The 16,174-nt window shown below is 48.3% G+C and overlaps 1 protein-coding gene across 3 annotated transcripts in view; it reads right to left on the bottom strand.

Moving 5' to 3' along the window:
- Positions 1-1,012: 1,012 nt before the first annotated feature.
- The window catches only part of LOC127393085 (lethal(3)malignant brain tumor-like protein 3), a 55,199-nt gene continuing 40,037 nt past the window's right edge, over positions 1,013-16,174 (bottom strand). For all 3 annotated transcript variants that reach the window (XM_051637817.1, XM_051637816.1, XM_051637818.1), the window contains 3 exons: positions 14,409-14,575; positions 9,269-9,331; positions 1,013-4,954 (listed from right to left, as the gene is read on the bottom strand). In XM_051637817.1, the coding sequence (XP_051493777.1) occupies positions 4,826-4,954; positions 9,269-9,331; positions 14,409-14,575 (359 nt within the window). In that variant the 3' untranslated portion in view covers positions 1,013-4,825. The remainder of the gene's footprint in view (positions 4,955-9,268; positions 9,332-14,408; positions 14,576-16,174) is intronic.

Below are 16,174 nucleotides of genomic sequence, written 5' to 3'. Positions count from 1 at the left end.
CCACTGAGCAGCTCAGATGTCACAAATGCAATGAAACACAGAAGCAGGCAGGACAGCACAGCCCCCGGGGGGGCTCCCAGAGCCAGGCAGAGCAGAATGGGATGTTCCCCACTGTCCAAGAAGCATCCCGGGAACCAGGGCGGGAACCCGAGCACGGTAACAAAAGCAAACAAGCCAGGGTTTAAATAGAAGCAAAAAAAAAAAAAAAAACCTTGAAAGGGAAAAAAAAAACAAAACCCCAATGAGAACAAATGTTTACCCTGATGATGGGATAGTTTAGAAATTATGGCTGGGCTCCAAGTCTCCAATATTTTTAGATTCCAAAGGTCTAGCTAATCTCAGCCACCAAAGCAGATCCGGGCCCTTCTGCCCCCAGCTCATGGACAAGCTGCAGGTTCAGCCTCTCAGCTCCACCAGAAGTCCCTCTCTGAAGAGCAGGAGGAAAGTTTCCACCACCTGATTTTTGGGGCAAACCAATCAGGGGCACAGGGCACAGCCTTTTGTAATTTACCAGCTGATTCCAATGGGAGGAGAAACAAAAGCCCAGGTGAGTTGATTAACACGGTTATGGGGACACAGGGAAGAAGCCCAGTAAAGCAGTGAGGAAGGTAAAATGGCCACAGAGACCCAAATATGCAGAGTTTTCCCCTTGATTCACACTGATAACAAGTTCTTGGTAGTTTTAGCTAAACACTCAGATTTGGAAGGTGCTTTAGGAAAGACAGCAGAGTCCTGGGACAGCAAGGAACTGGGGATCAGGGAGAACCTCAGTGGTTGAGGCTGCTGCTGCCCTGTGTACAAAGCAAAAAGAGCTCATACACACTGCTTTGCTCAGCCTGACAAGAGTTAAAAAGTGAAAATGCTGCCTGTGCTTTGATTGTCAGCTTTAGTGGGAGCAAAACAAGGGGACAAACCTCAGAGACAACCAGTCCCCCCCTCCCCAGTGCCAGCCCAGCCAGCCCAGCTTCCCTGCCGGAGTCGGACCCAAACAGGGCAAGAACAAAGTCAGGTCTGAACTTATATTAATTTTATTCACATTTCCAGAAGAAAGCATCGGTGGAGGGCAACTCAAGTTGGCTAGTGCCAAAAAAGCTCAAGTATTTGTTTGGTTTAAAAGAGGCCAAACATTTCAGAGGCTGAACCGGGACAGCGGGTCCGCGCTCCCTTCCCCTGCACGTGTTTCCAGTTCCAGTCAAGAGGAATTTCAAAACTAAGCTGGCTCATCACATGATGGAGAGGATGTCAGAAACTTTAAAGCTTGCTGTGGCATAAATCCCTAAAAGCATGAAAGTAGCAGGCAGGAAATCTTCTACAGCTGAACTAGCTTATCCCCTGGGCTGAACGTTGGTGGGTTAAGGTTTTTTTTCCGCCCCTTTGGTCGTGGAGTTTTGCTGCTTCTGTCCAACTTTAGGGCAATTTCTTACCCAGAGCAGAAATTTGCTGCTGCTGGATTACAGGGATGATCACTGGTGAGGGCAGAGATAGAAATTTAACAGGATTCTCTACCAAGGAGAAAAAGACTGATGGCTTTGGAGTTCAGCAACAGGGATATGGGAGCAAAAACATACCCAGGAATAAGATCCAGTTGAACAGAGAACTGAAACTTCCCAACTGCACTGCCAGCCCATGGGAAGCTGTCACAGCTCCAGGATGCTTCTAAGTAATATAAATAAATCTCTAGGTGACCTCTGGGTTCAGCTGGGCCTGGTTTCTGCTAACATTCAGCAGACAACAAAATCCTCCCCAAACCAGGTGGCATTAATCGGTTTCAGCTTTGCTCCCCAGGGAGCTACAACTTTTGGCTTTTCTGCTTCAAAGTGCATGTTTCAAATGAGACAACAAGGCATTAGGTACAGTCAGAGGCACCTGCAGACCCCTCACCTTGACACAGGCCTTGGTCAGGACTGGGACAAGGCAGAGCTGAGCTTGTACAGGCAGAGTCTGGCAGCAGAAACAAGTCACGGAGCTACACGTGAACGTGGCTCTCCCCGACCACTGAATCCCCAAGTGATGGGGCTAAAAGATGAGCTGGCCCAGTTGTTTTTCTGTCTTGTAAATATTTAGGATGTGTCCAGTGAAGACACTGGAAATGGTTTTGCCCTTGTGTTCTGGTGAAGTTGCCTGATTTTATTAGAATGCAGCTATATTTGGAAAAGGAGTCAGTCCTGGATGTGTGCACATTCTTGCTTGCTCTGCAAAGACAATTATTGGATTACAAGAAAAGGCAAAAGAAGCACATTCCTCCCTCTTCTACCCCTACAAGGGTTCCTCCTTCCCCCTTGCTGGAAGCACAACTCTCACTGTCACTGAACAAACTCCAAGTACACATTTTCCTCTTTGATCCAGCTGGCTTGGAAGCCCCTAGGATTAAAGATTTCTCTTCTGTTTGAATAATTTCAGTGACTAGAATCTCATTGCATGTTTCACCAATTCTCTTCATCCTCTACCTATATATAGTAAAAGAGATTAAATAATATCATATTTTGGTTTATTGCTGGAGGCAATCTGCTGTCCCCAAACTCAGTTTCCCAAGGAAGGAGGGAAAACAGAAAATCTGGCAGGATCTGCTGCAGAAACAAGAGCAAGGCAAAACTGCCCTCACCCCACCTGGCTGGGTATCTCAGAGGGGGGAAATTGAGCCAAGAAGGGCTCAGGGGTATTTAGCAAGTTGGTGAAGAGGCAGAATCAAAAATATCCAGCTCCAGATCCTCTGCTCCAGTTGTCAGGAAGCAATTTTGCTCTGCCTTGAAGGCAAGCTGTGTCAGAGCCCAGGACATGCCACTTACAATTCAAGTCTTACCACTGATGTTGGATGCACAGAGCAGGATAAAGGAATGTGACTCTTTTTGGTGGATATCCTGACTAATAAAAACGTATTTTAAGAAATTAAATTCCTATCTTGCCTAGTCCTTAACACTGCATTAAATTATTCTCCTGCAGTTGCCTGGCTGATATTTAATGTTTCAGCTATTAAATATCCCACCACCCCTGTGTCTTCTCTGTGGAAGGCTTAAACTGCTCAACATCTTATACAAAAACAGAAATTATGGATACAAATTGCTCTCTGCATTAACCCAGGACTGAATGGCTCCACTGGTCTGGATGCTGTTCTGTTTACAATTTGAAGGAACTGGAGGCAAGTCACAAGGACCTTCTCAGCAGCTGGAAGGTTGGACAAAAGACACGGAGTGAGTAGGGAAGGAAGACCCAAGTGTGTTCTTGTGTCACAGGCTCTGTGTTCATTCTCAGTTCCTGATGGCTCTGGGAGGAGCTGCAGGGCTGGGAATGGGCTCAACAGGGGTGACAAGGATGCCAAGTGCAGGAGGGAGCCTGAGGTGCCTCCAGATGGCTCACACCTCATCATGCAATGCCCTGAGGAAGATGACAGCTCACCATGCAGCCCTGGGCTGAGGCTGCTGGCACGTCTGCCCACAAGGACACTGCTCAGGGGAGGAGATCATGCACACAGGACCCAGCCTGGCAGCTTTGGGCTGAAAAGGTTTCCCCAGCTGAGATGGTTAGAGCTTAGCTCCAGAACAACCAAATATTTACCAGGGAGAGGGGCCAGAGGAAGGTCAGGAGCTGGCATGCTGCCAGGCACCAATGGCAACACTGAGCAGAGCCCCAACAGGGCTCACCACTTCTCCCAGGGGTTTGCATTCTAAGAGAACAACAGGCTCTGGAAGGAATGGTATGGGAAACCTCCACCCAGGACATGGCTGTTCCAGGGACATGCTCATTAAACTGTGCTCTGACTTCAACTGACATTAAACTGTGCAGAGCAGGAAACACTTGTGCCTCAGCACACACTGACTCTTTGGTAGAACAGACCAACATCCACCTGGAGGCTGGAAAGGCCCAAGCACAAAGTGTTGGTGAGCTTAGGTTGCTCAAAATGAAAAGCAAACTGTGTCCAGGCAATGTGTCTGCATCTGAACACACGTGCTGGCCACTGCTGGGCTCCCACCTCCTCCTCCTGTCATCTGGCTGGCAGTGGAGGGGACAAGAATGAACCCATCAAACTCCCAAGTGCCAGTTTGCTGCCAGTTTGTTCCTGGGCCAGAAGAGCAGTTGCATAAAAGCACTGACAGGAGACTCACAGCTGCAATATTTATCCTTGCCTCCTGTGGGAGGGACCTTCAGGAGGGGTCTTTGCCTACCCAAAGCCCACCTACACAGGCCTTGCTTCCTGCTCTCTGGTGACACAAATGAGAACATTTTTGGTCTTTACCAGAAATGCTTCAAGTCATCACTGATGGAAACCCTTTGCCCTGGGCACCTCTCTGCTCTGGTGTGAGCAGCCCAGTAGCCAAGGCTATTAGAATAACTGAGACCAGTAGGAGCAACTGGAACTTATAGATCAGTCCTGAAAAGTTCAGCTCTTGGGTCCCAGCACTGAAGGATACAGGTGAGTTGCTCAGTTTTGATGAAAACAGAATACACGAAACATGCTGGTGATAACTCAGTTTCTCTTTCAGGCACTATCACTGGTCAGAGCAGTCAACTTACTCACAGCTTTCTTCTTGCTATTGCAGCTCCACCAATGTTACCCTGGATTCCCCTTATAACTGGAGGCTTCTTCTCCATCTCAAAGAGATTGATATATCAAAACCAAATGCAATTACAAAATATAATAATATCCTCTTCTTGGAAGTGAAGCTGCCCCATATTCCAGACTGTGGCAGGATTTTTATATCCAGAAAATATTTTTAATAAGTTCTACTTAAAACACATCTGAGTCCCAAAACAACTGGCATGTTGTCATGCTCACAGGTGAAGATCTGTTCCCTGTCAGCTCCTTGTGGGCTCTGCCAAAGGGCTCCTCTTAGTTGTCTTCTGCAGACTTGAACATGAGAATGGCATTGTAGATCTTCAGGGCAGGACCCAGCTTGATACTGAGGATTTTAACAATGTCACTCTGGTTGAGGAGCAGGAAGGCCTCACCATCTATCTGCTGGAGGTTGGAAACAACATAAAATCAAGATTACCACCAAGGGATGGGCAGGATTCTCACCCTTGGTTGTTTAATGAAACATCATGCTTAGATGTGAGGAATCAAAGTACAAACACAGCTCTGAAGAATGAACCTTGATCTTTCTTGTGAGGGTCCCAGACATGCTGCCCTCTCCAAAGGGCTCTGGCCTCACCCACCAGCCCTTTTTCTACAGAGAAACTCAAGTGCAGGCAAAGCTTATGGAGAGACCATGAGGAGGATGCAGGTTCATTTGACTTTATATTCACCAAAATTGCTCTGAAAAGCCAAAGATAGTAAAAAATCCTGTGGCCTGTTCACAATCTGGGCCAGAAATTAGATCAGGAAGCCCAGTAGATGTGAGTCTTCAGGAGGCAGCTCTCCAAGAATTAATACATTACACTGATCTGTGATGGTTAGAAATATAAAATCACCACTTCCCAGTGCATTCATTACACACTGTCACTGCACAGACTCTTTGACTCCTGTTAAGCTGCTCAGAGTAAAATGTAAAGCCAAACACCCTTTTTTTTCCCCTGTATTTTTTTATCAGCTCTGTTAAAAACCTTAGAGATGAGAAAAATTCCAGAGATGGGAACATCTGGCTGCCCTCACAACCAGTATATACTGTACCCACAGACAACAAGTCTGTTGAAAGCAGACACAGCAGGGTATTGTGAAATGGTTTCCAATGACACTACATGGGTTGACTTAGAATGGATGGAAAACAGCCCCAAGGAGAAGGACTTGGGGGTGATGGTGGATGAGAAGCTCAACATGACCCAGCACCGTGTGCTGGAGCCCAGAACCCACCCGTGTCCTGGGCTGCATCCCCAGCAGCGTGGGCAGCAGGGCCAGGGAGGGGATTGTCCCCTCTGCTCTGCTCTGGGGAGACCCCCTGGAGAGCTGTGTCCAGCTCTGGAGCACCCAGCATAAGAAGGACATGGAGCTGCTGGAGAGAGTCCAGAGGAGCCACAGAGATGATGGGAGGGCTGGAGCAGCTCTGCTCTGGAGACAGGCTGGGAGAGTTGGGGTGTTCAGCCTGGAGAAGAGAAGGCTCCAGGGAGACCTTAGAGCAGCTTCCAGGGCCTGAAGGGGCTCCAGGAAAGCTGGGGAGGGACTTGGGACAAGGGCAGGGAGGGAGAGGACAAGGGGGATGGATTGAAACTGGCAGAGGGGAGATGGAGGTTGGACATGAGGAGGAAATTCTTGGGTGTGAGGGTGGTGAGAGCCTGGCCCAGGTTGCCCAGGGAAGCTGTGGCTGCCCCAGCCCTGGCAGTGTTGAAGGGCAGGTTGGATGGGGCTTGGAGCAACCTGGGCTGGTGGGAGGTGTCCCTGCCCATGCAGGGGGGTGGGACTGGATGATCTTTAAGGTCCCTTCCAACCCTCACCAGTCTGGGATTCTACGATAGCACATAAAACTAAAAAGAGATCACATGCTACATCAAACAAGGCACAGGGAAGAAATGTTCTCTGCCTGCATTTACATACACTCCTAATCCATCAGCAAGGAGATATTCAATTGGATTTAAGGTAAGCAAGTGAAAAACATGCTAACTTGTGCAAATACAGGATGCTCTGGGCAGTAGCAAGTGAAATTATAATGTTATTTTAAGAAGAGGTTAAAAATTTACTTGGGTTTACAAGAACATCCACAGAGACAACACAGATATAATTAATAGTAACCACAAATGCTGCAGGGAAGAAGCCAGAGATTAATGGACACAAATAAGATGTCTCCCTAAGTTATTCCATTAAAGCCCATTTCCAGGGACTGACAGCATCTCCTCCTCCCAGCTGATGCTCACCAGTGCAGCAGACACCACTGGACACTCAGGTCCTCCAGAACAACAATTCTTGTCTCTCCAATCCTGCCTAACTTAGGACTTTTCTGGACATCAATGACTGGTGGAAGAGGAGACATTGAATAAACCTGGACAAATATATCATTAACGCAAAGAGCTGGGAGCCAGGAGATTTGGTTTCCCCTTCTCTAACTCCACAAGAGGCTGTTAGGAAGTTACTTTACCTCCCAGTTGGTACACTGGGAGGGACAGCAGTGCTCCCAGTCCACAGATGGCCACACAATGTCCCTGAATCTTATTTGCAAGCTGCCTGGACTCCACACTACTGCAATGAACATGTTAAAAATAGCTTGAAACAAATGGACTGATTAAATTAAATAATACAGAGTCAAGAGTAGCACAGAACTGCTAGAGAACAGTCCTATGTTTCAAAATGCTTCAGAGTCCACTATTATTACTGTTTCCTTTTCAATGCATTGCCTCAAAGATGCTTATTTTAATCAGACCTTCCTGAATTGGACTTAAAAACAAGGACAATATCAATGTTTTATTATTAATTTCTTTGTTTCATCTTAGTTGGATGGTTTTTAGAATTCTGTGTACAATTTGTTCTCTTTGTTCTTAATGTAAGCAGCAACTTATCCCTCTCCCCCCACCAGGAGAAGTCTGCAAGGGATTTATTTATCCTAAAGGGTGAGCAAAGCTATTGGCCACTGGGGTGAAGCTCAGCAGTCCCCTCACTCACACCTGAGTTCTGGCCCAAGCCAAACTGCTAAAAGGGTTTTAATTTCAAACCCACAACTTGATTCCAGCAGCAACCTGCAAAAACAACTCAAGCCCCTCTCATTTGTCACAGAGAATCATGCTTGAAGGCTGCAAAAAATAAGATATTAAAATAGAATGTGGCTCTCTGCTCTCTGAACCAGGCTCTGTGCTCAGGACCACTTAAAATTATGCAGAAGAAATAAAATACATGGTGAGTGATTTGCCAGCAACATCTTACCTACCAAACTCTCACCTCTGATTGAATCTTCACTAGAAATCAGGATGAACCTTTTACATTCAGCCACACTGAAAAGGTTGGTTCATTTGAATACATTTCATTATTCCCACTATGTTTAACATTTTTACATTGTGAGGAGAACTTTTTGCAAGGTGCCATTTCTTCTGCTTTTTATGTTGTGTGTGTGCCTGGTTTTTAAAACCAGGGAAAACAGAACACAGACATAAATCCCATAAAATGCACTGCAGCCTAATTCATCCTGAGAGGAAGGCAGCTCTGAGGAGCAGTCATCTATTAAAAACCTGCCCTTTACAGTTCTACAATGTGCAAGGAATTTCCTGGGTACAGAGGGTGCCACAGAGAAGGCACAGCCTCTTCCCTCCAGACCTTATGATCAGAGCAGTAGGGCTGGGATGATAAATCACAGAATCCCAGGCTGGTTTGTGTTGGAAAGGACCTTAAAGATCATCCAGTCCCAACCCCCTGCATGGACAGGGACACCTCCCACCAGCCCAAGTTGCTCCAAGCCCCATCCAACCTGCCCTTCAACACTGCCAGGGATGGGGCAGCCACAGCTTCCCTGGGCAGCCTGGGCCAGGCTCTCACCACCCTCACACCCACGAATTTCCTCCTCATGTCCAACCTCCATCTCCCCTCCTCCAGTTTTAATCCATCCCCCTTGTCCTCTCCCTCCCTGCCCTTGTCCCAAGCCCCTCCCCAGCTTTCCTGGAGCCCCGTCAGATACTGGAAGGTGCTTCAAGGTCTCCAGAACTAAAGGGGAGGTAGATCTGTTCAAATTTCTCAGGGCTCCTAGAGAATCTCCAAGTCATACCTGCAGTGTAAGCAGAAGCTGAAGCACTTGACAGAGCCCAAGTGTCTGTTATCCATGTGAGGACATCATAAAACCAGGGCAGCCCCATCCCCTGCAATGACTTCTCAGAAGCTGTGGTGAACCCAACAGAAAGAGGAACAGAGCCAGCCCAGCATGAGGCAGCAATGACAGGACACGTGCAGGAGATGAACAAGCAGTGTTTGGGAAACCAGAGCTAGGAAAGGTTCCCCTCCTGCTCTCACCTCAGCTATGGGGAAGCCAGCAATTCCTGGGAAACCCTAGGACTCCCAGCCTCCCCAAGAGAAGCAGGCATATGTGCTTGCTAGAGAGAACAGATGAGACATTCATTGCACCATGTGAACAGGACATCTTCCTCATGAGGCCAAACCTCCTGCACAACAATCCAAGACAGGATGTTCTGCATAAGCTCCTGATGGGAAGTGCAAGGGAAATCTGAGGCAGCAGAATGCAATTAGCCATGCTGGAATTCAGCTCCATGCTGGAGCTGCCTCCTAAATGCCACAGGCTCTGTCATGACAAGGTATGAGCATGTCTGTGCTCTCTGCACTGTAACCCCACAGCAGCAGGGGACAAAACCACCTCACTGCCACCAGAGCTGCCACAGCAGAGCTCAGGGTGGGGCAGACTGGACTTACCTCATCCCTGAAAACAGATGCTTGTTCTTTGCAACCAGGTAAGCGCTGGACAAAGCTCACCACCTGCAGGGATGTGGGAGAAAAGAGAAACACAGGCAATTAACATGGGCTGTCACCAAGCAAAGAGGTCTGATTTCTGTATCAGGGCTCTATAGGCAAGGATTTTTAACACTTCAAAACTTAAAACTCTCCTGTTAGGGAAGGGTATGTATGAAAACCATCACTGGGTTGTTGCTGCAACACCTGCATTCTGGTTACCTAGACTATTCTGGTTACCTAGACTATTCTGGTTACCTATGATACTGCCCACATTGCATTTGACCATTTATCTTTCTGTGAAAGTTCAGTTTCTCCCCTGCTCAAAAGGATCTTTCTAAAACATCCACAATATTTTTACAGATTAAAAGCCATATTTAGCTATACTGTTTTAAATCCACCCACAACTTCACTTTCTCTAAGGTATTGCTGGGAGGTAGAATTGAAAAGAAAAAAGGATACAGACAGTTTCCCATCATGAATCCCCTTTAACAGACAAAATAAACCAAACAAATGAGGACTGCTGGTTTACCAACACAGAGAAGGCAGAAGAGCTGGAATGAAAAGGAGTTTTGGTTTTATTTTGTTTTTTTTGCCTACAGGAAAACTGGGAGGGACTTGGGACAAGGGCAGGGAGGGAGAGGACAAGGGGGATGGATTAAAACTGGAGGAGGGGAGATGGAGGTTGGACATGAGGAGGAAATTCTTGGGTGTGAGGGTGGTGAGAGCCTGGCCCAGGTTGCCCAGGGAAGCTGTGGCTGCCCCATCCCTGGCAGTGTTGAAGGGCAGGTTGGATGGGGCTTGGAGCAACCTGGGCTGGTGGGAGGTGTCCCTGCCCATGCAGGGGTTGGACCTAGTTGATCTTTAAGGTCCATTCCAACCCAAACCATTCCATGATTCTATGATGTAATCCAAGCTGGGTGCACAGGATCCACAGGATTAAACGACCAGAAGTTAATTTCACATTTCACATCAGGGCAAAAACCTTTCTAAGCAGGAAATCTGTTAACATTTGGAACAATCTTCCTAGAAACATGCAAGCAGCCCTTGGATTACATTACATAACACAAACCAGCCTGAGGAGCAGCCCTGAACGCAGTGGAGGATGAGTTAATGTGTATTGTCTTCTCCAGCTGCAGCTTCACAGAAGATTTGTACTTTGAGGCATAATCAGATCCAACATCTCATTCTAATTGGCTGCCCCCCTGCAGAAGCTGTTCCATGAGCTGTACTCATCTGAGTTACTGCAGATGTGACATTCCATGAACACAGTGAGGAGGGGTCACTGTCAAACCTGAGCTTCCCTGGAACTCAGGATTGTCAGATTCTCTCCTAAATCGAGTCACTGCATCTCCAACTGATCCCACCACCTGACTCACATCCCTTCCCTTCCCCCAGTCCCGACCAGGCAGGAGTGGAGCTGTCACTGCCCAGAGGTTCTGTGGTGAACAGCTCTGGCTCCCCTTGTTTCTGCTATGTAAACTGGAAGCAGAGCATCTCTCCCACCCCCAGCTCCTGCTAGGAGGGACAGCTGCATTTGAAGGGGAAGCCCTAAAATCCACATCTCCATCAGGCACTGACTCCAGATTTTCCTCTGCAGAAGTGCCAAATCCTGTTATAAACAAGTAACAAAATACTTGCCTTTTCAATCCCCCTTCCTCCTTACAATGAAAACCCTTCTGCAGGGTCTGGTACCTTCCAGAATTTCAGAGACAGTTGGACCCCTGGGGGCAGGATGGTAAATGCCCTTTAGTGTCTGTGGTATTGAGAGGCTGGTAGAAAGCCCTGGGGAATGATCTGAGCTTGCCTTGCTCCTGTGTCCTGCCCTGCACAACTGCTGCTGGTTAATGTCAGGGACAGTGAGTGACAGGCCTTTGATCTGTCCCAGCAGCTATCTGCACGGCCCTGCAAGCACCCTGTGCTTTTATACAAACAGGAGCCCTGGGGTTTATCAGGAGTAGAGAAAAGAGAGGGAAGGAGGATGCAAGAGGAGAAAACAGCAAAGGTCCCCAGGGTGTGAGCCAGACCCTGAGCTTCACTGAGCTGCAGTGACTTGCCTAGCCTGTCATTGCAGGTGCAGGAGAGTCCTCAAACCAAGACGTGGCATTTGAGGGACAAGGGAGGCTTGGGTGCACCAGGCCAAAACACAGGAGCACCATGGACTAGAGAAATCATAGAATCCCAGACTGGTTTGGGATGGAAGGGACCTTAAAGATCATCTAGATCCAACCCCCTGCATGGGCAGGGACACCTCCCACCAGCCCAGGTTGCTCCAAGCCCCATCCAACCTGCCCTTCAACACTGCCAGGGATGGGGCAGCCACAGCTTCCCTGGGCAACCTGGGCCAGGCTCTCACCACCCTCACACCCAAGAATTTCCTCCTCATGTCCAACCTCAATCTCCCCTCCTCCAGTTTTAATCCATCCCCCTTGTCCTCTCCCTCCCTGCCCTTGTCCCAAGTCCCTCCCCAGCTTTCCTGGAGCCCCTTCAGGCCCTGGAAGGTGCTCTAAGGTCTCCCTGGAGCCTTCTCTTCTCCAGGCTGAACACCCCAACTCTCCCAGCCTGTCTCCAGAGCAGAGCTGCTCCAGCCCTTGGATCATCTCTGTGGCCTCCTCTGGACTCACTCCAGGAAATCAACACAGCCCCAAACAGGTACAGCAGAAAGGACAGTCCCTGCAGAGAGGAGCTGGCTTTAGTTACTAGGAGTTGGTAACTCGCAGGCAATTGGCACAAGGACAGTGTCCTCACAAGGTATAAGCATCTGATGCAGGATTAAGTAATGAACATACAACTTGAGCACATATTGATCACACAGAATCACAGAGTGATGGGGTTGGAAGTGACCTCTGGAGATCATCCAGTCCAACCACTGCTAGAGCAGAATCCCCTGGAGCAGATCCCACAAGATCCAGGTGGGTTTGAAATGCCTCCAGGGATGGAGACTCACAACCTCCTCGGGCAGCCTGTCCCAGGGCCCTGTTACCTTCACAGTCAAGAAGTATTTTCTGATATTTATGTTAAATTTAGGTTGATGTTCTTCTGTGATTCAAGATCCTGTGCTCTGAGAACATGACAGGAAGTTCTCAACATGAACAAAGCTACATTAAAGTAACCAGGTTTGTTGGCTGTTCAGTGTTAGCAGGAGTTTTTCAGCTTCCCTAAACACTGCTGCTGCTCTGCCACTTTAGCTGTTCTCAACCAACCGAGGATTAAAGCAGCATTTTTTTTCCTTAATGTGGGTTTCATAAATTAAAAACAGGTCCTGGGTCTGAAACCAAAGGAGAATTTACAGCCCCACTGCTCTTGTGCCACTCCAGCAGAATGGCCTCCTTTGTGCAGCAGAGTTCAAAGCACAACTCAAAGGCAAATGTTTGCCCTGTGGGAAGATGTTTGGAGCCCAAATGCCAACAGAACAATCCACTCTGGCCTCACTGAAACACCAAGTCCTGCTGCTTTCATCTCCCAGACCTGTGGCTGCATTTCCCTGCACATGCTGATCCTGCAAGTGCTCCTGCTGAGGCCCAATCGATTCCTACAGGAATTCATGATGAACAGAATTTGCAAAACCAGATCCACTTGACTGAAATTCAAGACAAGACCTGAAAGGACTGCAGTCAGTCCTTTGTGGTGCTGCATCTACTCATCCTTCTCGTGTGCCACTCACACTCCTGCTGGCAGTTGACACTTCACCAGCTGTCTGAGGCTGCAGCACAGAGCACAGCTCAGTGTATTCCAGGTTTTTAATCACTAGATCCAGAGTGTCCTGCATCCATGCCTTGTGGTTCCTGTTTACATTTATCCCTTATCAGCCTAATATCCCAGCTAAATTTACCTAGCAGTTGCTCTAAAGGTCAGATGCAAAGGACAAATCTAATTTGGCTTGTATCCTGACTCTGTTCTTCTGTGAACCAGCCTCCATGTTTTATCCCAAAGAAAGAGATTCTGATTTTCATGTCAGAGGATCAGCTGCTTCTGCCTCTGTTAATTTTCTAAAAGGCCTTTTGGAAAAATCTTTGGAAGCTTTCTCTCAAGAAGGGTATGAACAGCAAGTCTTTCAGACTTTTTTTCCTCCTTGCTATGAAAACAATTCACACACCTTTTCATTACCAAAAAAACAAACCAAAACAACCCAGCACCAAAAAAAACAAAAGGACCAAGTTTTAAAAGAGCCATCCTAATTGCTCTGTCCCCTTCCCAAGTGCTGTGGTTCCTATCTCCTGTGTCACTGCAATCCCACCAACCTCTCAGCAGTCCTCCAGCACAGAGAACAAAGTCAAGATTGGATTTATCTGATGTAAGAGGCACTTAGGGAACTAAGGCACTTTCTACAAGTCTCTAAAGCTCCTCTATGCATCATGAAGAATGGCACCTCTTTCCTGCTTTGCAGATCACCTACAGCCTTGCAAGAACAACATCACAGCACATTTCTCTGGAATTAAACAGCCTGAGAGTAAGTGCCAGGATCCAAATTGTCCCCACTTCCCAAGTGGAGAAACAAATATTATTTATGCCCAAGGCACTGAGGCAAAAACCAAAGACTCAGCACACAAAAGATACTGGCTTTTTCACACACCACCTAATTACAGAAGACATTTCAAGAGCTAGGAGTGCAGAGACACATCCCCAGCTGCACAGCTACCTCTGTCAGAAATCAGGTCAGGGTGTGGGCAGTTTTGTTGCAGGGGAATCAGGCAGGGAGATGCAGGAGGAGTGGGCATGCACAGTGCAGTTGGGAATTATCTGCAGTGTAAAAGTGAATCAGCAGCAGAGTCACAGGAGAGGGGGAGGGAGATCAGAGGGAAGTGGCATTTGCTGTCACAATCCTCCTTCAGGCCTGAGGACTAAAAGATCAAGGGGTAAATAAACAAGGAAAGGGATGGAATCTTATTCAGGGAAATGAGTCATGGACAGTAGAGGGTTAACAGGGATCCTTCCTCTCCCTTATAAAGGGACTGGGTCTAACTTCTAGCTGAGTCAGCTGTGGAATATGCAAAGCAACGAAAAGCACTGCCTAGGAAAGGAAATAAAGATGTCTCCAATTAGCACTCCAGAAAAGGAGGGCTCTGGCATTCCCACACCCCAGAACAGGGAACAGGTAACTCACCTCTTCCACACTCCATTTGGCCACATGTTTGGCTGTGAGGCCTGAGACCTCTGGCAAGAGCTTGCAGTGCTGCTCCCAGCAGAGGTGGAGGCGGTGGGTCGGGTTGGAGGCCAGGGAAGGCATGAAGATGGACTGGTGGAGGGCCTGCTGGAGATCCAGATCAGGGTCTGCAAAAGGAAATGAGACAAGTCAGAGCCAGGCTTCAAGTAGGAGCACTTAGAACAGAGCAGGAGGAAGGATCACACTCTGGAATGAAAAGCAAGGCAGGGTGAGCAGGCAGCCCTGCATGGCACGCTGAGCTTCCAGGGTGTCCTTCCCACCCTCCCAAGAAGGAGAAAGAAAAAAGAAGATAAGATTGCCAGGCTAGAGGCTTTATCATTAGCTTCTTCTCTGGAAAATGATGTCATGCTGCTAAGAGAGAAGATGTTTGCAGCATTTTATTGACAAGGTGGAGGAGTTCTGGTAATAGCATCTTCAGCTGGAAAACTGATGGCATGGTTCCAGCTCACAGCTGTATCCAGCCTGCAAAGAGCACCATGCCTGCCAGCCCAGGGCTTGGGCTCCCCTCCCAGGTGACTCCCAGGCCAGGAGAGCTCCATGGTACCTCCAGACATCAACTCCCTCCTCATGTGTCAAGCTTGCAAAATCAAGGCAAAAAAATTAAATAAATAATAAAAAAGGAAGCAATCACCCCTCCCTAATGAGATCACTCAGTAGTGCAGAGTCATGGTCCTACAGGGACGTGCCTGGTTATACAACAGGAAGCAGAGCAGAGGATGGAAACAAGATGGGAAACACTTCTCCCTTGACAGCAGTTACCCTGTGCTGCCCCCTCGCCCCCAGCCCCGTGTGCAGGGTGCCCAGCGCCATCCCGTGGCAACCGTACAAAACTCCCGGTTTATTCCTGCCTTCAGGAAGGCTGGGAATGCTGCTCGGCTCTTCTGGGCTTGCTGTGTTAGCACACACGGCTGGCAGCAGGATGGGGTGTGAGGATCTGGGGGTGTGCCAGTCGCTACTGGTAAAGCACGAAGGAAAACAGTACTTGAAAGGAAAAAGCCAATTTCCATGATTTGCCTGCTCCTCACCAGCCCAAGTGCAAGCCATGCTGGAGGGAAAGCCTCTCCTAGCAAAAGGTCACTCCCTGTCCCCAGCTGTGTCACCTTACCTTGTCTCCCACCTCCCTAAAGGATCTGGGACAGCATCAAATACAGGTCTCTATTTCTTGGTGAGACCAAAGAGGTTGAAAAAAAACCCTAAAGCCTCAACTGCTCAGTTCAGAAGGTGATGCTCCTGGTGACTCCAGGGCAGAGGACACTGCTGCTTGGGGGGAGGTCTGTCACCTGCTCTCCTCACCTGCCTCACTGCTGGTGGGGCAGCAGCTGCCCTTGCCCCCTCCTCCCTGCTGCAGGAGATCCCAGTGGTGCCCAAGGTTTCCTGCACTGCCCCATCCCTGCTGGGTGGGCACTGCCTCTACCCCACTTCACTAAGCCCAGCTCCTCAGGGGTAGGCACCCAAACCACGACCTAAACAAGTTATCTGCCCCTTGAGAAGGAAGCAGGTTCTAATCAATGCAGATGGGATGAAAGCTCTGGGTAATGCTGAAATTCCAGGATTATTGAAGAAATTCCCTCCACTGATTCCCAACATTCTAAGGTGAATACAAAGAGAGAGCAGAGACAGCTTCCCCTGCCAGCTGTAACTGCAACTGCTGGCTGGCAGATTCCCCCAGCTCTGACTGCAGCACTAGGTAAGAAAGAGTATTAAAA

The sequence above is a fragment of the Apus apus genome, chromosome 21 (assembly GCF_020740795.1).
Source record: "Apus apus isolate bApuApu2 chromosome 21, bApuApu2.pri.cur, whole genome shotgun sequence".
Taxonomy (NCBI): domain Eukaryota; kingdom Metazoa; phylum Chordata; class Aves; order Apodiformes; family Apodidae; genus Apus; species Apus apus.
Note: the sequence above shows the minus strand (reverse complement) of the source record. Positions and strands in the feature narration are given on the sequence as shown.